General features: G+C 29.9%; 10 protein-coding genes and 2 non-coding genes across 12 annotated transcripts; 7 read left to right on the forward strand and 5 right to left on the reverse strand.

The window, feature by feature from the left end:
* Window positions 1–571: 571 nt before the first annotated feature.
* Window positions 572–1951, forward strand: SCDLUD_003652 (FAD-dependent oxidoreductase; the record flags this gene model as incomplete). Its single annotated transcript, XM_046076683.1, has 1 exon — window positions 572–1951. The coding sequence occupies one exon, from the start codon at window positions 572–574 to the stop codon at window positions 1949–1951; it is 1380 nt and encodes a 459-aa protein (XP_045934589.1).
* Window positions 1952–3466: 1515 nt separating this feature from the next.
* SCDLUD_003653 (uncharacterized protein) lies at window positions 3467–6073 on the forward strand (the record flags this gene model as incomplete). The annotated part of the gene is made up of 1 exon (XM_046078194.1): window positions 3467–6073. One exon carries the CDS (start codon window positions 3467–3469, stop codon window positions 6071–6073), a length of 2607 nt encoding a protein of 868 aa, XP_045934590.1.
* Window positions 6074–6742: 669 nt separating this feature from the next.
* Window positions 6743–7177, forward strand: PAM16 (import motor complex subunit PAM16; the record flags this gene model as incomplete). Its single annotated transcript, XM_046078195.1, has 1 exon — window positions 6743–7177. One exon carries the CDS (start codon window positions 6743–6745, stop codon window positions 7175–7177), a length of 435 nt encoding a protein of 144 aa, XP_045934591.1.
* Window positions 7178–7790: 613 nt separating this feature from the next.
* SCDLUD_003655 lies at window positions 7791–8086 on the reverse strand. The gene has a single exon (XR_006829227.1). It is a non-coding gene; the product is annotated as a snR37 (small nucleolar RNA).
* Window positions 8087–8395: 309 nt separating this feature from the next.
* On the reverse strand, window positions 8396–9943 carry SCDLUD_003656 (uncharacterized protein; the record flags this gene model as incomplete). Its single annotated transcript, XM_046078196.1, has 1 exon — window positions 8396–9943. The coding sequence occupies one exon, from the start codon at window positions 9941–9943 to the stop codon at window positions 8396–8398; it is 1548 nt and encodes a 515-aa protein (XP_045934592.1).
* Window positions 9944–10389: 446 nt separating this feature from the next.
* On the forward strand, window positions 10390–11973 carry RQT4 (Rqt4p; the record flags this gene model as incomplete). The annotated part of the gene is made up of 1 exon (XM_046078197.1): window positions 10390–11973. The coding sequence occupies one exon, from the start codon at window positions 10390–10392 to the stop codon at window positions 11971–11973; it is 1584 nt and encodes a 527-aa protein (XP_045934593.1).
* Window positions 11974–12087: 114 nt separating this feature from the next.
* GSM1 (Gsm1p) lies at window positions 12088–14592 on the reverse strand (the record flags this gene model as incomplete). The annotated part of the gene is made up of 1 exon (XM_046078198.1): window positions 12088–14592. The coding sequence occupies one exon, from the start codon at window positions 14590–14592 to the stop codon at window positions 12088–12090; it is 2505 nt and encodes an 834-aa protein (XP_045934594.1).
* A 497-nt stretch (window positions 14593–15089) lies between these two features.
* On the reverse strand, window positions 15090–17531 carry DBP7 (putative ATP-dependent RNA helicase; the record flags this gene model as incomplete). The annotated part of the gene is made up of 1 exon (XM_046078199.1): window positions 15090–17531. The coding sequence occupies one exon, from the start codon at window positions 17529–17531 to the stop codon at window positions 15090–15092; it is 2442 nt and encodes an 813-aa protein (XP_045934595.1).
* Window positions 17532–18062: 531 nt separating this feature from the next.
* RPC37 (DNA-directed RNA polymerase III subunit C37) lies at window positions 18063–18980 on the forward strand (the record flags this gene model as incomplete). The annotated part of the gene is made up of 1 exon (XM_046078200.1): window positions 18063–18980. One exon carries the CDS (start codon window positions 18063–18065, stop codon window positions 18978–18980), a length of 918 nt encoding a protein of 305 aa, XP_045934596.1.
* Window positions 18981–19092: 112 nt separating this feature from the next.
* On the reverse strand, window positions 19093–20016 carry GCN3 (translation initiation factor eIF2B subunit alpha; the record flags this gene model as incomplete). The annotated part of the gene is made up of 1 exon (XM_046078201.1): window positions 19093–20016. One exon carries the CDS (start codon window positions 20014–20016, stop codon window positions 19093–19095), a length of 924 nt encoding a protein of 307 aa, XP_045934597.1.
* Window positions 20017–20386: 370 nt separating this feature from the next.
* MEF2 (mitochondrial elongation factor MEF2) lies at window positions 20387–22843 on the forward strand (the record flags this gene model as incomplete). Its single annotated transcript, XM_046078202.1, has 1 exon — window positions 20387–22843. One exon carries the CDS (start codon window positions 20387–20389, stop codon window positions 22841–22843), a length of 2457 nt encoding a protein of 818 aa, XP_045934598.1.
* Window positions 22844–24353: 1510 nt separating this feature from the next.
* SCDLUD_003663 lies at window positions 24354–24444 on the forward strand. The gene is given in 2 exon segments: window positions 24354–24391; window positions 24408–24444. It is a non-coding gene; the product is annotated as a tRNA-Arg (tRNA).
* The last annotated feature ends 131 nt before the right edge of the window (window positions 24445–24575 follow it).

Consider the following 24575-nt stretch of genomic DNA (forward strand, 5'->3'; position numbering starts at 1 on the left):
AGACCAAGAAAAGTGATTTTATGTTGGTAAACTTCCATAACTTTTTTCAATGAAGCTATAGTAAAAATAAAAATCGTTATTTTTTCCCCCTTGCCATAGATTAATTTGTACTTTATTTAATTTTACTCCTTTCCTGGATAATGTATATGAGATATTTACAATTGGGAAAAGTTTTTTTTATATAAAATTTTTTTTTCTTTAATCTTTGATTTGTGTGCGTAGATGTCTTTGCTAAATAACATCCAATTGTCATACCTTGTATTCTTTAATGTCCGGAGTCCATTTATACGGTAAGTTACTCTCTTAATAAACGAAAAATCATTCCGAAAAGTTATTTAGTAAAAATATTTTCGTTATCTACAGGTTTCTTAAGTCCGTTTTTATCTTACTTAATTTTGTATTTATCATTATATATATATGTTTTTTTTTTTTTTTTTTTTTTTTTTTGGCTTCTCTGCATTCTTCTATCTTTCCCTGGTCATATATACACATTAGACTTTAAAATTTAAATATTTTAAACCAAAATGTATAGTCTTAAAAAAAATAAAAAATAAAAAAAAAAAAAACAACTATGATTTATGATTTAATTATTGTAGGTGCAGGTGTATTTGGTTTGTCAACAGCTTATCATGCTTCACAACATTCCTCCTTTTCTTCAATATTGGTAATAGATAAGTATGATATTCCATCACCAATCTCAGCGGCCAATGATTTTAATAAAATTATTCGAATGGAATATACAGATGAAACATATGTGGATTTAATTATTGAAGCTATTGAGGAGTATTGGGATAACCAAAATCAACCGATATTCAACCAATGCTATAATAAATGCGGTAGAATAACCGTTGTTCCACCGATTGATAATCCTAGGTATGGTTTTGAACTTGACTGTCTGAAATTGTTACAATCCAAGAAATATAATAAACTACATGGCGCAGAGAAGTTATATACTGATATTAGCATTAATGGGAAATTCAGTAATATATTTACGATGGCTAATAGCAATATTAATGCAAGTGAAAATAATAATAGGCCTAGCGACGCTAAGTTTAGGTTTAATAGTGATTGTGGGTTAGGTTATGCTGCCAAATCTTTAGAAAACGTGTATAATTATCTGTTAAAACATAAACAGGATAAAGTTGCATTTCATCTGAACGATGGAATAGATGAGGTTCAATCAGTTGTCAATAATAATGAGGCTTTTGTGGAAGTTCGCACTGAGAAGCATGAAAAATTTGTTGGGAAAAAAGTAGTCATATGTTGTGGTGCTAATACAGGAAGTGTTATACCTAAAAAATACATGGGAAATGAAATTAGAGCTACAGGGCTATATGTGGGCCACATTAAATTAACAGATGAAGAATTCCAAAAATATAGGAAAATGCCAATAGTTTTTGATTCAACATTAGGTTATTTTTTCCCGCCTGATTCAGAAACTAAAATTTTAAAAATATGTGCATGTGCTAGTTCGACCTTTGATGATAAAAGTGAATGCTATTTACCTAAATATGGTCAAAATTACCAACACAAATTGCCCTCAAGTAGCATTAAAGATATCAAAACGATATTATTGAAATACTTGCCAGATTTAGCGTACAAAAAAATTATTGACGGTAAGATTTGTTGGATTAGTGATACTAGCGATTCCGACTTTATCATTGACGAACTTTTAGAACAAGGTATTTCAAATTGTTTTGTATGTTGTGGTGATTCCGGCCATGCTTACAAATTTTTGCCGAATATTGGGAAGTATGTTACACAAAGAATTACAGGTGAATTAAACGAAATGTTAGTTAAAAAATGGGGGTTCAAGAGTAGCAATGTTTTAGGTGGAAATCAAGAAACTAGTTTATATCAGACTATTGATGTTAATTGGCCTAGTGTTTTGGAATGGAGAGTTGAACAAAATAACATTGCTATAGACAATTTAGACTGGGTCAATTTGTAAACGGAGGAGAGAATGAAGGGGGTGTGGGGCCATATATCTTATACAAAGATATATAGTAAAAAAATTAAAAAAAAAAAAAAAAAAAAAAAACCGTAAAAAAATCCGTAAAAAAAAAAAAAAAATTCTAATACATTTTGAAATAATTTATTTTGACAGAAAAAATGCCGTTTCTGACTTTTATACATACGATGATTTATCTTTATTTAAATTTAATCTTTTTTTGTATATGAATTTATTTAGTTTATACAAAGGTTGTATTTTGACAAATCAACTTTTCATTTTTTAGCTGGGCATTCACAAGGTTAGATACGTGAACCATGTTATCTTTAGAACAAATATATGTAAGATATCTTTATATCAATTATTCAACATACATACCGCAAATACGGATGCAGTTATTTAAAACCGATATCTCACTCTCATAGTGTTTTTCGTTTATAACAGATTTTCTTTCTTTTTTTTTTTTGTTTTTTTTTAAACGTGATTTTTGATAACTGGCTACGATTTTCTTTTTTTTTTTTAAATTGTTTTATAAACGATGGTAGATGGATGATCAAAGGATTTATTTTTGGTTTCATAAAAATAAAAAAAAAAGCAAGTGTTAGAGAATAGAAAATGTGCTCTTAAAAGTATAAGTTGCACCTTGCTTGAAAATAACATTCTCTTTAATATAAAAAAGAAAACTATAAACGATCTACATATTAAATATGGAATAAGGATAATTGAATCATAAAGGATGTTAATATCTTATAGTAATAAACGCATACACCCAAACACCACCACACGTATAATTTGTGTACGCGCTTTTACAGTTTGCACTATTTCAAATTTCTCTTTTTCGCAAATTGCCAGAGCTGAAAGATAAAAATATCGTTTTAAACCGACAAAAATACATAAATTTCTGTGTTTTTTTTTTTCTTTTTTTCTTTTTTTTTTTTCCAATCTGTTTGTGTTCGTGTATATAATATTTTTATTTCGTTTTTAATCGTTTTTAATCGTTTTTAAGTGTTTTTTTACAAGCTGCTTCTCTCTCTCTCTTTTCTTCTCCTTATTATCATTATTACTTTCTTTTAACCAATTTGTTGAACCCTTCTTGGTGATTTACCTTCTCACTATTTTGAAACAATCCATAAGATATGATTTGTTAAACCAACGACAAGTACATTAATATACATATATATATTATATATATACATACTACTTTTCACATTCTTCTAATTCTTCTATTTATTTCATTCTTTATTTCATTTTTTTTTCTTTTTTTTTTTTTTTTTTTCAATACATTTACTTTCTCATTCTAAGTCTAATAGTTCCTGTTCATATTCTTTTTTTTTTTTTTATTATTATTACTTCCACTTTTCCATATTGGATCATTTATTGTCAACATTAAAATTACATCTTCCTTTTTTCATATTTTTATACTCAACATCTTCATATAATCATAGCTTCCTTTTTATCTTCTCCATTTTATTTATATCAAAGAATTAAAAAGATCAACTAAACATAAATACTACAATGTCCGCAAATAATAAAAAAAGTGACAAAAGAGATGTTGTTGAAGGAAACACGACGATGAATAGAACGCATAGTAATAATAGTATCACCAACACTAACAATAAACAACACATAAATAGTACTACCAGTTCACCCAGTAGCACAAGCAGCAATACAGTTGAAAAGGGTAATAAAGGAAAAGTTGCAGCAGCAGCATTGGCAGCAGCAGCTATTGTGCCATTCCCACTAAAAAGAAATCATTCTAGCATGAGCAGCGGCACTGCATCAGAGAATAGCCCCAAAATAACAAATACCACAAATAAAAAAAAGGATATTGAAAATTATAAAGTTGATCCAGATAGTGGGATCATCACGTGTATTTGTGGAATAGATGAAGATGATGGCTTTACTATTCAATGTGATAGTTGTTTCAGGTGGGCACATGCAGTTTGTTATGACATTCATTCTATAGATGCTGTTCCTAACACCTATTTCTGTAATGTCTGTTCGCCTCGGACTAATATTAATGTTAAAAAGGCAAAAAAGTTGCAGACAGATAGAATAAATAAGGCAAGGAAAAAAAGAAGAGGGAATAACTCTACCGCAAGTACCAATACGGAAAACAACACTAACAAGGAAGGGGCATCTGGAATAGAGAATAGCTTATCTGATGATAATAGCAGCACTGCTAAACATAAGTTTAAAAATTCAAAGGATTCATATGCGGGTGTTTATTATCCATTGAAGGAAAATGAGTATTTGGACAAATATGTAGGAATGTTTGTTAATTCACATAGTGACGACGATTGGGTGATTCCTGTAAAACATTTTATAAATAAGGCAATAGAAGTTAAACCTTATAAAGAAGATCGTCAATTTAGTGGGATCACTAAGTTAGGTGTTTTTTATAAGGATGATACGTCAGAAGCAAATGAATATATCCACGAGGTTTTGGGACATATAGATTTTCAAAGGAAATACATTGAAGATTCAAGAAATCATTACAAATTATGGGGGGTAGCGAAACCCAAAGTAATGTTTCATCCACATTGGCCTATTTATATAGATGGTCGTTTGGCCGGTAATGACATCCGTTATTTAAGAAAAAGTTGCTATCCAAATGTAGAATTATCCACTATAGTTGTCGGTAATCAAGTAAAATTTGTTTTGCGTGCTTTGAAAAGGATAGAATATGGCGAAGAACTATGCATTCACTGGGGTTGGGATTTAGCTCACCCTATTTGGAAATTGATTAAAAACCATAATACTGTTTGTAGTGAATTAGATACAAACAAGGATAGCCAGGTTGATGAGGACGCTGTAAAGAAAATACAGGATTTATCCGAAGAAGACAGATGTTACTTGGTTAATTGCATTGATTCTATATTAGGTGCATGCAACTGTGCGTGCAAAAATAGCAAAAATTGTTATTTGCACATGGTCAAGAAATATTACCAACATTTGATTAAATCTATAAAGGGCAAAATGAATAATAGATATAAATTGAATGAAATCATGCTTAAAAAGAAAAATAGGGAGCCCAAGCAAACTTCAATATTATCTAGATTGGCATATTTTACTATAACTAATGCGGCCAGGGCAGATAAAGTTTTGGCCACTTTTAGAGAACAAAAAAACGATTATATTTTATTGCAAAATTCAGAAAACATTGATACTGGCAAATTTGGTAGGAGTAATAACGAGGTTGTAACTTCTTCCGGGGCCATGAATAATGGTGATAAAGATGGTACCGTTGTTGCTAGTGCCGATGGTAAAGATAATACGGAGGAAGAGTTCAAGAGTCCCATTAGCATTAAACCTTTTAAATTAAGATTCAAGTCATCTGCCACTGCCAGAACTAGTACGGCACCTACAATGACATCCTCTACTATGACAGTTGGTCCAAATATTACCCAGCTACAGACACATCATCATAACGATGGCCATCGTCGGTCAATTAATTATTTGAAACATGGTATTCCTAGAAGTTCAGGCGTGCAATTAAATAATTTATACAATGAAGACGATGTAAAGAGTTTGGATAAATTGCCTGTACCAATACCATTAAGAGATGGAGTCTTACAAATACCACTGTTAGCGGCAGCTGGCAATAGTTCTGTTAGTAACTCCGCTGGTAGTAGTGGTACTTCAACTGCTATAGGCAAAACTCCTGCATTAGCTTTATCTGCAGAGCCTAATGTCGAAAATTTGCTGCTATTATCTTCTTCTGCCGACAGAATTGGTTCCTTGACGAACTACCATGGAACATCAGTGCCTGGGTTAGTTCAAGATGTTGTACATGTTAATGGCGATGAAACTCATCTAGTTGACGAGAATAATTTTTTATCAACATCTGGAGCTAATAAAATGGATGGTATTAAACACAATGATGTTAAGGATATTAACGGTGATAATGGTCTTACTGGGGGTAATTTAAAGAGTCCGATGGTTGCTGCTCATAATAAATTGGCTACTGTTAATTTACATATGCCTACATCTAATATAGGCAAAACATCTTTATCTTCTACTGCTTTGGAGAATTTGTCAGGTAAGCCCTTTGATGAAAACGAAAATAAAAAAAAGAAATTGTCTCTAGCTGATTATAAGAAAAAGCAAAAGCCGCTATAAACTTTTATTTTTTATTTTATTTTTTATTTTTTATTTTTTATTTTTTAATTTTTTTTTCTTTTTTTTTTTTTTTAAATAAAACAACTGAACTATGTAATGTAAGTGAATTAATAAATAATGTATGTATACTTAAAATTTAACTTGATAATATGTGTAAACTTAAAGAGTTTAATTAAGAATAAAATGTTAAAAATGTCAATGCAGCTTTAAATGTACGCGAATCGAATTTTTGGGGAAGTAAGAGTGGATTTCTGTTGGATTATTGCGCAACTCCGAATGGACAAATGATTTGCCGCTGTCCAGCATGCTGTATTCTGTCCGTCGCATGGATTTATATTTACATGCCGAGAACCACGAAAATGCGTATCTCGGGTTATTATTATTTTCATATTTTCATATTTTCATATTTTCATATTTTCATATTTTTACATTTTCATATTTTTTTTTTTTTTTTAATTTTGCTTTTTCTGCTTGAATGTCCTTTTTCTCCTAAGCAACGTTATTTCCATTAAAACGTACACAAATATCATAAAAGTTGAAGCCAATATATTACAAAGGGACCTAATCAAATTATCCTTTAACATCTATATACAACTTTTCTGCATTTGTTTTATTTTTAAAGGGTAAAAAAAAAAAAAAAAAAAAAATTAATTAATTAATTGGAAAGTGATGTCATACAAAGCTTTTTTTCAAGTGGTTATTACTGGTGCCCAAGTATTTGGTCGTGCATTTGCAGAGGCTTATAAACAAACAGCAGTACAATCAGCAACAAAAGGTGCTACTGCAGGAAGAAATGGCTCAGCAGTCAGGGAGTTTGGTGGTATAACATTAGATGAAAGTTCCAAAATATTGAATATTCCACGTGAAGATTTAAACAACCTGGACAAAATTAATAAGAATTATGAATATTTATTTTCTATTAATGATGCAAATAAAGGTGGAAGTTTCTATTTACAATCTAAGATTTATAGAGCCGCTGAAAGGTTAAAGCATGAGATTGACATAAAGCAGAAAGAAAACCAACAAACTGGAGAAACAGAAGGAGGTAATGGAAAGGATAGTGCGGAAAATAAAAATAACAACACTACAACTAACTCAGAATGATGACATGGTTTTCTTGGTTTCTCTACGCTCTGTTATTATTATTAGTTTTTTTTTTTATTTTTATTTTTAAATTCAAGTCTACGGTTGACTGATTCTTAAAAGAAAAAGGCAAAAGAGACATCATTATACATAATAAGATTGAAGAAAATACAAAACATACATGTATATATGTTCTCCTTTTTTTTTTGTAACTTTCAGAACACTTGTTCCGAATTACCTGTAAGTAGTTTTTGTATATAAGTTATTAATTTTTTTTTTTTTACTTTCTTTCTTTGGAAATGGCAACTACATAAGCTTTCAAAGTCAAATAATTACAAACTACAAGTACAAGTTACTAGACTGCATACAATGCGTTCTCGGGATAGTTAACTTAGTGCTGTCGAAAAAAGGAAATACACCTCTCCGAAAAACTAATGAAATGTCTCATCGCGAAGAAGGGCACAATAGATAATCCAAACTCTCAGAATATTTTATAAAAAAAATTTTCCTCTGGATAACATGCAACTCAATCTAAATTCTATGGAATAGATATTCTATAAAAATTTAGAAAGCCTCTTCGCAACCGTTAATATTTAATCTTCTACCCCAAAGGGCAAAAAAAAAAAATTAAAACAAATGAATCGAAAGTATGGTTGCCCATACCCTCTTTGATCTAAGAAACCGGAAACGAAATGAAAATTGTGCCCACCTTGTTTGGAAGTGGTCAAAATTCATTCAGCTATATGGGTTTGTAAATTTTATTCTTCAATTTTGATCCAGTATTAACTTCATCCTTTTAATTAGACTTGCAGCCGTAGCCAAAAGCAAATAGAAAGAAATCGTAAACCAAAACCAGAAGAATTTTAAGGTTTCTATAAAAAATTTGGTAATTAATATTATCTTTAGATAGTATTAACCACTACTGATGTTTGGTTTTTTATGATTTTTTCTAAAAAAAAAAATTAGCAGAATAATAAAAGGAATGAAACAATAATTATAAATTCTTAATTGAAAAAAGAAGCTAACCAGGTTTTTATATACTATTAATTATTTCTATATAAAACGAAAATGCTTATTTTTAATTTAACAAAAAAAAAAAAAAATTCAAAAAAAAAAAAAAAAAAAAAAATTTCCAAAAAAAGAAAAGAGAGAAAAAAAATGACAGGGCTTTTTTTTTTTTTTATCATTATGACGAAACGAACTTGTAAGATAGGAATGTATACAAATACTTATGTGGCCTCAATCATCATCATCATCAAACTCATATTCAGAAGATTCAGATGATGAAGGTAATTTTAAAAAATCTAGGCTCGAATTAGCAAAACCATTATTCTGAACAACATTTTCTTTTTCAATGACTAAGTTTTGATCAGCATTCCTAAAAATTCGATCTGGTATATTGTGTGATAATTCCCTTTTTTTTAATCCATACCAATGTTCACTCGTACTTAAGTTTAAAATTAGCTTTTTCATTCCGTAACCCAAAGGTATCAAAAAGTCATTGAAATCAACTTTTAGTAAATTCAATGTTTTTTCTTCAAATATTTCATCATAAACATTCACACCCCCAGATTCACTTTTCTTTTTGTTGGCAATACTATTCATTTCCACATGAGGATATTTGCAGTTTTTCAAAAAGCAACACCGAAAACTATGGTCATCAGCACATGCCCAAAGATGCGGAAATTTACAATTTAGTCCTCTGTAACAGTAACCTAAATGAGAAAATTGTCTACAACTTGGATATTGTGGAATCACTCGACACTTATGAATATATTTACAACATTGATCTTTGGGTATCAGAGGAAGACTGTCTCCATTTGCAAAATTCGATTCTGCCCCATATGTAAATAAACATTCGCCATTCCAATATTTTGTACAATGTGGAACTATATATTCATTTCCAATGTCGGAATGCAACGTATTGCAATTTTGTTGATGATGACAATAACCAGAAATAAAAAAAGATCTACATAAAGAAATGTAGCTTGGATCATGTATAAAGGAGCAATTAGAATTGGTACATTTTCCAAATTTAATGAAAAATTTACAAGGTTGAGGTAAAATATTTCTGCTTAAGTGAACACCTTGCACAGTAAATGTTTTCAATTTTTTAGACACACCTAGTGTTAAATCCCCGTTTTTGTTTGGTCTATAACGGTTTCCATTGAATTTTAAGCTTTTTTTGTGTTTAAATTTAGCAAAATTTCCAATGTTTTTAAAATTTCCATTAATAACAGAATCAAACCATATTAAGTAATTCAAGATACAATCGGGATCAACGATGCTATAATATTGGCTGCCATCCTGTGATTTTAAAATCCACAAATCCTCCAATGTTAATCCTACATTGATCAAACGATAGCCATAGTCAACAACTTGGAAAATTCCACCACCGAAAATAGGATCAAGATCAAGGTAGACTATATCATGTTCAGGATAACTATTGATTTGATGAAGTATTTTACGAAGTTTAGCATAAACGTTAAAAATTTGTTTTCTATTATATTTGGCTGATTTTTTATTTTCCACAAACTTAAAAAAATCGTTATTATGGCAAATCATTAAATTACATAAAAATTCATTTAGCTTACCAGTAAAATTTTGATGTTTTAATAATAAATTTTTGTAGTTTTGTAGGTCTTTTTGCTGTCTAATCAAATCCTCAGCTTTTTTCTGTTGCTTTATATCAGTTTGAATTTGAGAAGCATCTGTTTTGAAATATAAGTCAATAGAATCTATGAGTGATTTTATTTCTAGTTGCAATTCAATCTTGGAACTCGGCATATGTTTTATTTGGAGCACCCAATATATACCTACGACAAATATTATATTTATTTGATTTTTGTCTATTAGCTGAAAGGATATTACGTTGTAAAATTAAAAAAAATATATGCAAAATAATAATTGAAAGTTTGTTTTATTGCTTTATCTATAATAATAATAATAATAATAATAATAATAATAATAATAATAATAATAATAATAATAATAATAATAATAATAATAATAATAATAATAATAATAATAGCATATATATCTTATAAATCCGAACTTTGTCCAGCGAACAAGGAAAAAAAAAAAATATATATTTATGTTAATATATTTTTTTTTTTTTTATATATTTTCAAAGTTCAGAATTCAAAATTCAATCAACTGGAAATAATTTTCAAATTGTATTATCAAAAAAAAAAAAAAGTAAGAATAGTGCTATATAAAAGCATCAAGATAAAATGACAAAGAAAGAGGCTATTGCTTATGCAGTTGAGGAAATACCACAAATATTACCCTATTTAGAAAAGGATAATGTTATAGATTTATGCAATCAAATTCTAGCAAAAAATACTGATCATGATACCATAGCAAACGCTTTTGTTGATATTTTAGGTGCGAGCGATGCTTCCTTTAGCTTTATTTTTGAGTTTAATAAAAAGTTAAACCAAATAGAGTCTTCTTCTCAAAATAAAGAGGTTCTTTTGAATCCTAATTCTACAAATTTGTCCATGGATAAAAATAATAGCCATTCACAGGTTAATACCAACACAGTTGTTTCACAAAAATCATTTGCACAGGCCGCAGAACAGGATAATCTAACTATTAAAGATTCAAGAGAGGATTCCCATGAAGTAAACAAAGAGGGAGAAAAAGACCAAATAAAAGACAGTTCTGTGGATAATTCCAAGCAACTGAATAAAAAGACAAATAGAAAGATCAAACAACAAAAGATAGATAACTTAAACGATATAGAAGACTTTTTAAAAGAACTGGAGCTAAATAGCTCCAAAAAAAACAATAAAAATTGGGCCTGCAATTGCCAAGGAACAAGACATGATTTATTTGAGTTGGTACCTAACTGTTTATCTTGCGGTAAAATAATTTGTGTCAAGGAGGGATTACATATGAATAATTGTTCTTATTGCGGTAAAGAATTGCTACCCTTGAAAGAAAGAATTAAATTAATTGAGTTAATTGATTCTGAAAAACAACAAATAAATGACTCTTTAAAAACATCGTTACCACAAAAAACGACACAAAAAAAGCCACATTATTTTAAAATTCAATCAGGTAAGGGTAAAAATCTTTTTGAAGAACAAGAAAAATTGTTTGACCAAGTGGAAAGGGAAAGAGAACGTGCCAGAAAGAGGGAACACGTTTTAAGAGATGCAGAAACAGAAAAGGAAAGACAAAGAAAAATTGACGATTTGGAAAACAACGATCCGGATTTAATCAAGGCCAGAGATAGATTAAAAACTTTATTACATTATCAGGATACATCCGCAGAAAGGACTAAAATTATTGATAATGCCAGTGATTATGATATTTCGTCCAACGATAATAACGAACTCTGGGGTTCTTCATTTGAAAAGGCCTTAAACATTAAAAGGCAGCAAAGAAACTTAAAGAAATTGGAGAAATTGGAAATGGAAAGAAAGGGAAGAGGTAAGTTGGTTCTTGATTTGACTGTGGGCAAAAATGGGAAAGCTGTTTTAAGACAAAAAGTTCCGGTAATTAATAAAGATCATTTAAGCTTTGCACAGGATGATGAAATAATTGATGATGAAAACAATTCTGATTTAATAGAAATTCAAAGGCTGAAGGAAAAAATCAATGAAGAGAAAAAATCCCATTCAAATAAGTTAACAAGTTCAGTTTGGGATTATGAAAAGGAACAACTGAAGTTTAAGAGACCTTTTTATGTAGAAACCACTAATATTATACCCAAAAAGGAATCTGAAAGCAAAAAGGAATGGAAGCCTAAAGTTCAATTGAATACAGAAGATACTAATTTAGAGGACAATATTATTGCAGTTCTTTAAAACTGATATTACTATATGTGTATGCATGTTATTTATTACATTAAATATTTAAAATGGAATATAATTTGAAGTTAAATTAAATTAAAATGAAAAAAAAAAAAGGGAAAAAAAAATTTATATTTCGAATATAGGTAAAAATTGACCTATAATTAACATAGGAATATTAAAACAGTCTCTTTTAATTGTCCATATACACGCACATTTCAAAAAAGTTCCATTTTTGACTAATAAGCTACATTCTGAAAACATGGCGTTCCCATCGGTGATTTGACTGTGATTTCCGATATTGCCATGTTTATTGTGTCTCTTCACTCCTTGATCCCTTTGCTGACGCTTATTATTCTGTAAGCCAAATGCTAAGTTTTCATGAAAAAGTTCAAAATAATCTATGCAGCTTTCATCATCTAAAAATTCCAAAAAAAATCTATTATAAACTTCGTCCTTATTAAACCCAGTTAGACTACAAAATTCGTTGCTGACAAAACATATTTCACAGGAACGTCGCCAAATGCACATTGGTGTACAGCTAACTAGTTTGACCATATTTTCATATTCTATCAATGTTCTTTGTAACGTTAATTCTTGTAAAATTAAATCCTTTTCAATTAATGTGGAGGTTAAGGTAACAAAAAGGGGTATATAATAATGTGACATGGATTTTGCTATATATTGTAAAACATTTGGCTCAAATCTTCCCTTTAAATATTCCAATAACTTTAGGTATGTGCGCCTATAGCTATGTGGTTTTAATATGCTTTGATATTCGTACAAATCTTGTGGTGCATGTACAACTTTTCTCACTAACCTTGGATTATTAAATATATTGTTTTTAGAAAAAGTAGCAGTGCTGGCGTTTTTTTCGGGTAACTTTGGAGTTAAATTGATATTAGGGGATGACAAAGGGTGTTGTGAATTTAATGAAGCAGTAGTTTTAATACTATGAGGAGAAGGCGTATTATTATTATTATTATTATTATTATTATTATTATTATTGGAGGAAGTGGTAACATTAGATAAGGTAGCTGTAGGTGTCGTAAAACTATTAGTATCAACAGAATAAGTAAATACTTGATCATTATTTATATTGGCATTATCAGGGGGGTTTTTTTGCATAAAAGATTGTTGTTGGACTAGTTGAAGTACAGACTCATCTCTCGACATTTCTAAGGCAATATGTGGCCGTGAAGAAGTTCTTTTTAATTTTTCCATCTCAGTTGTGGCAGTATCATAATTATCATTGACATGGTAATTAGTGTTAACGGTATTCAATCGATTGTTTTCCAAAGAGCAGTGTCCATTATGTAATTGAAAAGAACCAGAGTTTGGTCTATCATCTCTGATATTGGTATTATATCCATTATTAAAAAAATTGAAGCCCATTGCAGATGTAGACCAATTTAATTGTTTCAATCCATTATCTAGCAAAGAATTTGTTTGTTGTTCCAATAAATGTAAGCTTGTGCTGCTATTTACTCTAGAATCTCCAGCAGGAGAGGATGCAATAGGTGTCTTTAAAATATCGGTTAATTTATTATATTCTTCGTTTGTCCAGTTGCTATCAAATACATTATCTTTTGCGCTATTTTTATTATTTATAAAAATAGAGGGGTTATTGTTTATGTTATTGGTGCCAATGTTCATAGAAGTGGGACCAAACGTGCTACCAAAATTATTATTATTATTATCATTATTATTTTTTAACGTTTCAGTATCTTCACCAATATTATTTCCCATACGTGTTTTAACATTTTTGTATAATATATTACCACCATCGAAATGGTTTGGTTTATTGGTACCAGGAGTTGTATTTAACAAATTAGACGTACTGGATGTTTTTGGTAAAGAGGAATGGTTCAAAATGGTACTAGAGTCATTTACTGATAAATGAGAATCGCACGTGGTACTGAAATTACCGGGCAAACATGCTAATTTTGAGTTTAGATTTGATGTTAAGCCATTTTTAATTTCAGGATTTGCAACTTGCTCAGTTGGTAACGATAAACTTTTTGGATTTTTAATAGTTGATAAGTCTGAAAAGGATGATTTTGAAGTTTTGTCTGTACTGGAGGGGAATACAACCTTTGAAAGTGGTTTTACGCTTGTTATTTTCCTATTACCGTGTGGGTTTTTGAAATTATGCATCTTATTAAGGATGTTATTGAAAGAAGGTTCATTGGGCGATGAAGTCATTGGTGAATTTGAGAAATCGGACTTTGACAAATTAATCAGATTGGAAATTGATGTATTACAACTTAATGGGTGCATGTTTTTTTGTTTGTGATTAACTTTATTATTGTCTGCGATTGAAGTGAGATTTCCAATAACAATTGTTTGTGATGAAACATAATTACCGGTACCAGTTTTAGGGTTTCTGTTAGGAATTTCCCTATTTAAATTTTTTATTAGGTTCTGTGATTTAAAAATAATATTAGGTTTTTTTTTGGTAACGACTCTTTTTTTTCTTTCTTTATCTTTACAAGTTTCTTGAACTCCACGCTTAACACAATTTTTACAAGGTCTGGATGAATCGCATTGTAAATGTTTATTATGACAATAAACACAAGCTCTTTGTACAGGTTTTCTAGATTTTTTTTCTGCTTCACTTAACCGCTTAGTCATTCTTAGTTTCTTATTAGCATTACCATTTTATACATGCGAAAGTTGTTATTTTTTGGTTAAGTTTTATTATAATTATTTTGTGTTTAAAACTTATTTAAGATTTAGTATGATTTTAAATAAATAAAAATAAAAAAAAAAAGAGAATATTGAGGGAGAGAACCAATATATATATATATATAAATTTACTTATTTTTTTTTTTTTTTTTATTTTTTTTTTTTTATAAAAGGCAAACAAGCATCATTAAATTATTTTGTTTGTGGGGAGGGGGGAAAAGGGAAGGATGGACCAATGGAAGAGAATTAAAAGCGAAACAAAAAATAAATAAATAAATAATAATTAAATTTAATTGTTAAAAAACGGATAATAAATATCAAATTTGCCCATTATTTAAATCTTAATTTCGCTTTCGCTTTTAATTCCCCCACCTCCACAACCGCTTCCCCGCCTTTTTTTTTTTTATTATTTTATATATAAAAACACAAACAATACACTCCTTTTAATAATTGAATTCATCTGAACTTTGTTTAACTGCCAGTTTAGCAAGTCTCAACATTTTAGACCTACTATCCTCTTTCTTCCTACGCTTGCTGCTATCTTCATTACCATCCTTCGATCTTTTATTACCATTATTACTATACATCATACCCAAATTCTTTGGTCTTTCTCTGAGACCAAAACTTTTACACAAGTGTCCCAAATGTAAAAATTTTACATTAAAAAATTGTTTTTCTTTACTAATATGTGTAGCATAAGCTCTAACATGACTAGTAAACCCATTGATAGCTAAATTTTTAAATTTAGAATCTTCTAAAACCCTTCTTTCAACATTTAAATGCCAGGTGGTGGCATTGCTATCCCACGCACTTTCAAAGGATTTCTTGTTTTCTAAATTACTAATTCTCCTTTTATCACCTCTAGCAACATCAATGTTAGAAAACGCCATTTGTAATACATCCTTGTCATATTTCATTAATTTCCAACCTTTAGGATGAAATGGTTTAATATAATCCATATATCCTTCCTCTTCACCAGGTAACAAAAATAAAATACTCTCACCTCCAATACCTGCTCTTGCCGTTCTACCAATTCTATGTAGATGATCTTCAACGGCAAACGGTGGATCTAATTCGATAACTGTTGAAACATGAGGCAAATCTAGACCTCTACTAGCAACATCAGTACAGAATAATATCAAATGCTTACCCTCTTGGCCTTTATCAGAACAAAAATGTTTTAGTGTGGCAGTACGTACTTGCTGAGATAAAGAACCATGTAATTTATGAAACACATAGTTAGTCCTATATTTGTTACTTGATTCTCCCTCCTTTCCTTTCTCTTCCTGTTTTTTGTTTTGTTCTTTTTCTTCTTCTTCTTCTTTTTCTTGTTGTTTTTGTTGTTTTAAAAATGATGGTAAAATTGTATTACCGTTTGTCGTAGAAACAACAGTATCATTCAATATTTCCTTAATTCGAGTTGAGCCATGAGCAAAAACATCATAATGAAAATCAACACTATCTGCACAGGATAAGAAAACAATAGTCCTCAAAACTTTCTTATTAGCTTTTTCTTTCATATTTTGCATAGTAATGTTACTTAGACATCCAGCTAGTGTAACTAATCTTAATTTAGATGGCACAATAACTATTTTCTGCAATAATTGATCAGGTACCGTATTCGCATCCAAATTAAGACCAGTGTTATTATCTGATGAACTGGAGCTGACTGTATAATAACTTTTTAACAATTCATCTCCTAATTTACCTACATTGTCACTTTTAGTAGCGGAGCATAAAATCATCTGGTAATTTATATTGGTAACCTCTTGATTAATAATTTCAAATATTTGTTTCAAAGTGTCTTCAAAGCCCAATTCCATTAATTTGTCTCCTTCGTCTAAAATACAATACTTTAACGATGCTAGCTGATTATTTTTCAAAGAACGTGTATTTGTCAAGTGATCCAAAATTCTGCCTGGCGTGCCAATAATGAAATTAACACCTTTTCTTAATCTTGCCTTTTCCGACTTTTTCTTTTCACCCCCAATCAATAAACACGGAACTAAATAATGTACTGTTATGGTGTTTAAAACCGTATATATTTGGGATGCCAATTCTCTAGTTGGTGTAATTATTAATGCAAAACACCCAGAATTTCTATTCAATTTTGAACTTCCAGTATTACCGTCTGCATCTTCATTTAATGATAATATGGTATTCAAAAGGGGCAATAGAAATGATAAAGTTTTACCACTACCCGTTTGTGCATGAATAAAAAGATTTTTCTTTTTAGTACCATTTTCGTGTGTTTTCTGTTGTTTTTTTAAATCATTTTTCGATAAGATTTTTGGGATAGCCAATTTTTGAATTTTAGTGGGCTTCGTAACTTTCAACCTGTCCTTCAAATTCTTGAGTAAAATTGGATTATCAATACCTAACGATTCAAAAGTGTTTTGTTCAGATAATAAAGGTGCATTAGACGGGTTTGCTTTTTCACCACTCCGTTCATTGTTATTGGTAGTAGTAAATATACTTTTATTGGATGTAAATAATGAAGAAACAATTTGCTTATTCAAGTTATAATCCGTTTGTTGTGGTGGTCTACTTTTGGTGACCTTATGATCTAAAGATTCTTTATTATTAATAGACTCTTCTAAAGTTTCCCTTTGTGCTCCTTTATTCTGTACAGTAGATTCTGATTTTGAAGTTTTAATGCTTTTATCATTGCTTTTATCATTGATGTTTTTAATAGCAGTTGTTCTTTTCTTATCATTGTTGGTTTTACCATTTAACATGTTTTGTAGTCTTCTACGGTCTTTCCATGAACCACCTGTAATTTTACTTTTAGAAATAGTATTCTTTGTGGTATCAGTTGGTGGCAGAGATGTGCTAAAATTCATTAGCATCATATCATCGGTGTCATCATCGTTGATACTATTCATTGTTTGGTTATTATTTTGATATGATAGTATCTATTTATTAGAAATTATTAAATAGTTGGATATAAATATATATATTTTTGTTTTTTGAAAAAGAAAAAATAGAAATCCCAAACTGGTTGAATATGAATGAGAAGAGCAGTTAATCACATTATTAAATTAAAGCTTTTTTTTTTTTTGGTAATCGAATTGAAAAAAATGGAAATAAAACTAAAAGAAAAAAAAAAAAAAAAAAAAAAAAAAGAAACGACTAACTAAAAGTAACAAATATTCAATCAAGAAGTAAGTTTTTTTTTTTAAGTCTTTTTTCCTGTAGTTTTATTTTTTTGAAAAAGGAAAAAAAGTTTCAAAAAAAAAAAAAAAAAAAAAAAAAAAAGTAAAAACATCTTATTTTGATTTTAACCAAACTCTAATCTGTTCTTTTTTTTTTTAATAAAAATAATTAATATTCATACACCAGTAACCTGTTGAAGTATATAAAGTAATACTAATATATACTAATAATAATAATAATAGTTGATAAAAGTAACGCCAATGAATATCGATCAAAGCAATGTGGTGGTAAAAGAAGAGGAAGATCAGAATAATCCTATAGATATTAACCTTTTAAAAGAGGAACAAGAATATCAAGTAGATGATGATAATAAAATGCACATAGATAGTGACAAAGGGGAACAAGAATATCAAGTAGATGATGATACTAAAATGCACATAGATAGTGACAAAGAGGACGATGATGATGAAATTATTAAGGAAATACCAATCAACTTAACCTCCGCTCCATATCCGGTCAACGTTCTACAATATCCAAACAAACCAAAACGTTCATTGGATAAAAATAGGGCGCTCCCTCATCCATATATTTCTCAGGTTAATTATAAAGAAAAATCAAAACTATGGGAATTAGAAATTCCTTTGAATGAACAATTATTTTATGATAAAGAAGGGGCTGAAGAAAAATGGCCAAGTGAAGACATTAAAAAACAATTCTTAAGAGGTGTTTGTGTCGATGAAACCGACCAATTTGTTGGTGTATATGCAAACGATCAAATTTATTTAGTACCAGTACAAGGTTATGCTCAATTAAGACCATGTTTTAAACATATAGATGAATCCACAAAAAACATATCAGAGGGTAATAACGTTACTGGTCGTAGCATAACCAGTGGGTCTATCACCACTACCTCGGACAACAATAGTAAAAACAGTAATAATGCTAATAGAGCAACAATGGTTACTATGAGCGTGAAAAGTACTAGTGAAGCTAATAAAAATAGATTAGGTGGAGCACTAGCGGCACATAAAATAGAAGAAGAGGAAGAGATCAAAATATTAGACTGGGTAGATCAAACATTTGGTGACTTTAAAAATTCAATCATTAACCAAGAAGCACATCGCAACTTAGATTTGAAATTAAAAGAAGGCAGTGATTTGGCAAAAATATTTGAATAATTAGTATTTTGTTTTTATTGTAAATATATATATATATATTTCTATTTCATTTACTTATTTATTTGTTTTATAACAAATTTTAATCATATTATGGACGGGTGTCTTGCGTAAACTAATCATACCACATTTTAATTAATTCTTCAGAAACTGCACTTGGTGTCAACACACCCAAGTCCGTAACCAACGCAGTAATATAATCATATGATGTAAAATCTAATAATGGGCTACTAAGTTGACCTTGGAAGTTTTGAGAAAATTCCAATGGGTCTCTTTCTTGAGGCAAATCATTTGATGATAAAGGGAACATCCTAACAAATTTGTGACTTTCAGTAACTACATAAAATGGTTTTCTAGCGTTTTTGGCTAAGACACCGAGACCATAAGTACCAATTAAGTTTATAACACCACCACTTTCCACAACACCTTCGGCACCAACCATTATCTTATCAACTTTATGGATTATACTGCCAATTCCGCCATCAACAATTAAACTCACTGGGACCCCTTTCTTGTCTAATTGTTCACAAAGCTGCTTCCCTTGCATGGTCGGCCTGCTTTCCGTAACAATACATCTAAACCTAATTAACTTATCAGCTGCGTTACTTAACAATTGGTAAACAGCCCTACTGTATCCATGCACCAGAATAATATCGTCATCTGCAATAAAATCAATACCTATATCAGCAATCTTGTCACGACTTTGCTTTGCCCTGTGAACAAATAATTGTCCATTTTCAATCAAATGTTGCTTGAAATTCTCCCATCCATCATCATCGTTTTTGGCTAAATAATGTGTGTTTTTTAAAACAAATCTCATAAAAATGTCGCAGCCGGCACGTAAAGAAATAGAGTTTGGAATAGAATTTGTTAGTTCAACAGTAGCCTCTTTAATTTTATTGATCATTTCCGCTGAAGTAGTTGGTTGAGTATGTTTCAATAGCATAACTAAAGATTCAATGGCTGCTATAGGCATAGTCATTTCCGAATCTTCTTGTAAAAAATTTAAATATGTTTCAGTAATACTAAAATCAGTCATATTATTGGATTAATTTTTAAGGTCGCTGTATATTTATGATTTTGTTTGGTTTTAATTTTTCTTTTCAATGAATTATAAGAGCTTAGAAATGCATCTCTTGATGGAAAAAAAAAAAAAAAAAAAAAAAAAAAAAAAAGGTTTTTAAAAAAGTGATTATTAAAAAAAAATTTTATTATTGAAAGAAAAAAAAAAAAATTTTAGTTAGAAGCAAAAGAATCAATTACTTTTTATCTGAAGTGTTTTTTTTTTTTTTTTTTTTAATTTTGTATAATTAAAATGCCTTGAAATTTATTAAACATATACCAAAATATAATAAATAAGCAGATAAAAAAAAAAAAAACAGAGCGATAATATTTTTAGACAGTTTAATATGTTAATTCATAGGATGCTTAAACCTCAATCCTTAACAATTAAACATTTCTGTGCTAAAAATGTGATATTAAAAAATTATAGTTCATATTTAAATAATAACAAAAAAATTGACACATTAAGAAATATTGGTATAATTGCACATATAGATGCCGGGAAAACTACAACAACTGAAAGAATGTTATATTACAGTGGAAAAACAAAACATATAGGCAATGTTGATCAGGGCGATACTGTAACAGATTTCCTACCTCAAGAAAGATCTAGAGGAATTACCATTCAATCAGCTGCAATTTCATTTGATTGGGGTCCAACTAATAACAGCAATAGAATTAATTTGATTGATACGCCAGGCCATGCAGATTTTACCTTTGAAGTTATTAGATCTTTACGTATATTGGACGGATGTGTTACCATTTTAGATGCCGTTGCAGGTGTTGAAGCACAAACTTTAAAAGTTTGGAAACAATCAGCTGGAATTCCTAAAATATGTTTTGTCAACAAAATGGATAGAATGGGTGCTAGTTTTGGCAGAACTGTTAAGGAAGTTGTTTCTAAACTACACACGAGATGTATACTAATAAATACCCCTGTTTTTGAAACCAAAGGCGATAACTGTGAGTTTGTTGGTGTTTTAGATACACTGAATAAATGTGTTTTAAAATATTCAAGAGATGATCCAGATAAGTTTGAGGTTATTGTTGATTTACCAGAAATTTTAAATGAACAATTAAGAAAGTCTAGGGAAGATTTGGTAGAAACTTTGTCCGGTTATGACACTGACTTAGTGGAATATATTTTGGAAGTAACCGATGATTTCATGGAAATTCCAGCTGATATTTTAAACAACTCCATCAGAAAAGCAACATTAGCCAATTACGTTACTCCTATTTTATGTGGTGCCAGCTTTAAAAATATTGGGGTTCAGCCATTACTAGATGCAATTTCTTTGTATTTACCTAGTCCTGTAGAAACGCCCAAACAACCAAAGATCACCAGAACAGATGGAAAAAATGTGCCGGTCAGAATGGATCCAAACAAAGGTCTAATAATAAACAACAACGGAAATTTATGCGTATCATTGGCTTTCAAAGTCATCACCGACCCAATAAGAGGTACTATGGTTTTTGTTAGAGTATACTCTGGAACATTGAAAAGTGGCAACACTGTTTATAACTCTACCACGGGGGAAAAGTTTAAAATTGGTAAATTAGTTGTTATGCATGCCAATGTTCCAGAAGAAACCAATGACTTGAAAGCTGGACAAATTGGTGTTTTAACTGGCGCTTCAGCCGCCAGTGTTAAGACGGGTGACACTCTTGTTACGCATTCTATTAAAAAAGATGCCTTAAAGTCATTCAAGCAATCTGGTGAATTAAACTTGCGAATAAATGAGATTGAAATCCCACCACCTGTTTTTTCTGCTGCAATTGAACCTAAAACCTTGGGCAACAAAAATCAAATGGAGCAGGCTTTACAACAGATAACAACTGAAGACCCTAGCCTGAAAATAACTAGAGATGAGGAAACTGGCCAAACTTTATTAAACGGAATGGGAGAATTACATTTAGAAATTGCCCGTGATAGATTATTAAATGATTTAAATGCACAAATTAACATTGGAAAAGTCATGGTATCATATAAAGAAACCATTAACAAAAAATCTGAAGTTATCACTAAAACACAGGAGCCTGCCTATAAATTAAGTATGTCGGTTGAACCGTTGCCACAAGAAAGAAATAATAATGATGATGAGATCTGGTACTCGTTAGGTGGTGATAATAACTATTTTATTATGAATAAACCAAAAGATAAGGACAAAGAATGGATTTATCAAACGCTTTCTCAAACAAGTTTTGTTAACGCATTAATATCTAGTTGTATTGTGGCATTACAAAGAGGTGGTAAGACTGCTAATTTCCCACTACATTCCATAGGTATTAGATTACTAAATGATTGGGAGTTACCAATAGATGTGTCTGATGTTTCCACTATCCTAAGTTTATCTAGATCTGCAATTTGTTCTGCACTAGATTCTATTGACAAAAGCAGCTTTGCGGTGTTGGAACCTTTGATGGCCGTTAAAATTTCTGTTTTGGAACAAGATTTAGGCAATGTTGTACAAGATTTAACAGGTGCACGTAAGGCACAAATCCTATCTATTGAAGATGAAAATGGTGCAACTGATAGTGGTGATTCAAACGATGATGTATTGATTTTCCAAGATATTGCCAACAAAATGTATTTACCATTAGACCATACAAATAAAAATAGCCCTGCTAAAATAGGTGCAGATATTATTAAAGTGATTGACGCATTGGTTCCCTTAGGCGAAATGGTTGCATATATGAATAGATTGAGAAGCTTAACACAAGGAAGGGGTTCATTTGTAATGGAATATCATGGAATGGAAAAGGTTTCTGATGATAGGTTGGCTTGTATTTTAGAAGATTATTAAACAAGAACAAAGGAAAAAAAAAAAAAAAAAATCTTAGGCATATAATTGTAAGGAATATTTAGTCGATAATAATTAATAAGCGAACAGTAATACAATGAATGAATTATGTATAAACAACTGATTTGCAATATTCTGGGTCATAAATAGTTAAAGACAGAATAACCTAAATTTACCAATCATTATTTTGCAGTTTTTAAATAAAACATTTACAATCCGATGCAACAGTATTATACAACAAATCACAAACAGATCAAAGGGCTAACTTATGTTGAAATTATCAGCTACTGTAAATAATATTAAGTTTTACCCACCACATGATATATTATATTGTAGAATATCAAGACTGATAATTCAATCATATATTTTGCACTGCTTACACTTTTTTACATATGTAAATAATAGCCATAAAAGAGTTATATAGCTCAAAACAAAATTAACAATTGAATATCAACTAACTCAGTTTATATATATATATTATTTTCACTAAATGAGCTCGCGTTGAATTAGGTATTCCATTATCAGTGCCTAATTGTATTTTTATTTTTTTGTATCCAATCTTAATTATTGTTACTTCAAAAGTCTGCAGATGACACCCTTTTGCAAACATTTTCAGAAAATTTTTGCAAAGTATTACAATGAAAAAAGGTTAATTTAAAATAAGTCTTTTTCAGTTTCTATTTTTAGTCATAGTAATGGGAAATGCTTATAAACAAATATTACAACTATCATGAATAACTACAATACCGTTATAGGATTAGCAAGCCTGGCATAGTACAGTAACATGCCTAATAAGTCACTAATAAGCAAATATAGTTGGAACCAACAACAAGAATAGCAAAATATGAATGAGATAAAGAGTTGAAAAAAAAAAAAAAAAAAAAAAAAAAAAATATCTTTCAAAATATTCTTAATGATTGACTCATAGTTTTAAATAATATATACTATTATTATTTATATATATCATTATTTTATATAAAGACTGAACTAACTCAGAAAATTAATTATCAAAACCAAATCTATAATTACTCTGACTAATGTTAAATTATACATAATATCATATCGTAAGCGTAACTCAGGATTAGTCGTAATAATTACGGGTTCGGATTATGGTAATTAATTTCTTCTATTTAGGTCTTTACATATTATAATAATAATATATAATAAAGATTATTTAAAACTATAACTTAAATACTTTTGATGAATAACTTGATAATAAATCATCTCTTTATATATGATTTATTTTCACATTTATATTTGATGTTCATATTAATCTTTTCCAACATTTCGTTGTTGTTCCTTAGGCGGCATCTTGGTTACGGTGTTTTCCTGTAAAAGTGATTTCCATTACGGAGACTTCCTATTAAGGTAATTTCCATTGCGGAGACTTCCTATTAAGGTAATTTCCATTACGGAGACTTCCTATTAAGGTAATTTCCATTACGGAGATTTCCTGTATGTTGGTTGTAATATATGTTTACTTGGTTTCATATTACGACATATCAAATTCCTATTCCTCGTGGCCCAATGGTCACGGCGTCTGGCTACGATTAGTAGTTACTTCTGAAACCAGAAGATTCCAGGTTCGACTCCTGGCGGGGAAGGAATTTTTTTTCCAAATTATTGGATATATATATATTTTTTTTTTTTTTTTTTTCTAATTTGGAGATCTCAGATATATGGAGAAAAAAAAAAACACTTTTGATAGGGTTTGTTACATCAAGTTTTTAAAATA

This window comes from Saccharomycodes ludwigii, chromosome IV (assembly GCF_020623625.1).
Source record: "Saccharomycodes ludwigii strain NBRC 1722 chromosome IV, whole genome shotgun sequence".
Taxonomy (NCBI): Eukaryota; Fungi; Ascomycota; class Saccharomycetes; order Saccharomycodales; family Saccharomycodaceae; genus Saccharomycodes; species Saccharomycodes ludwigii.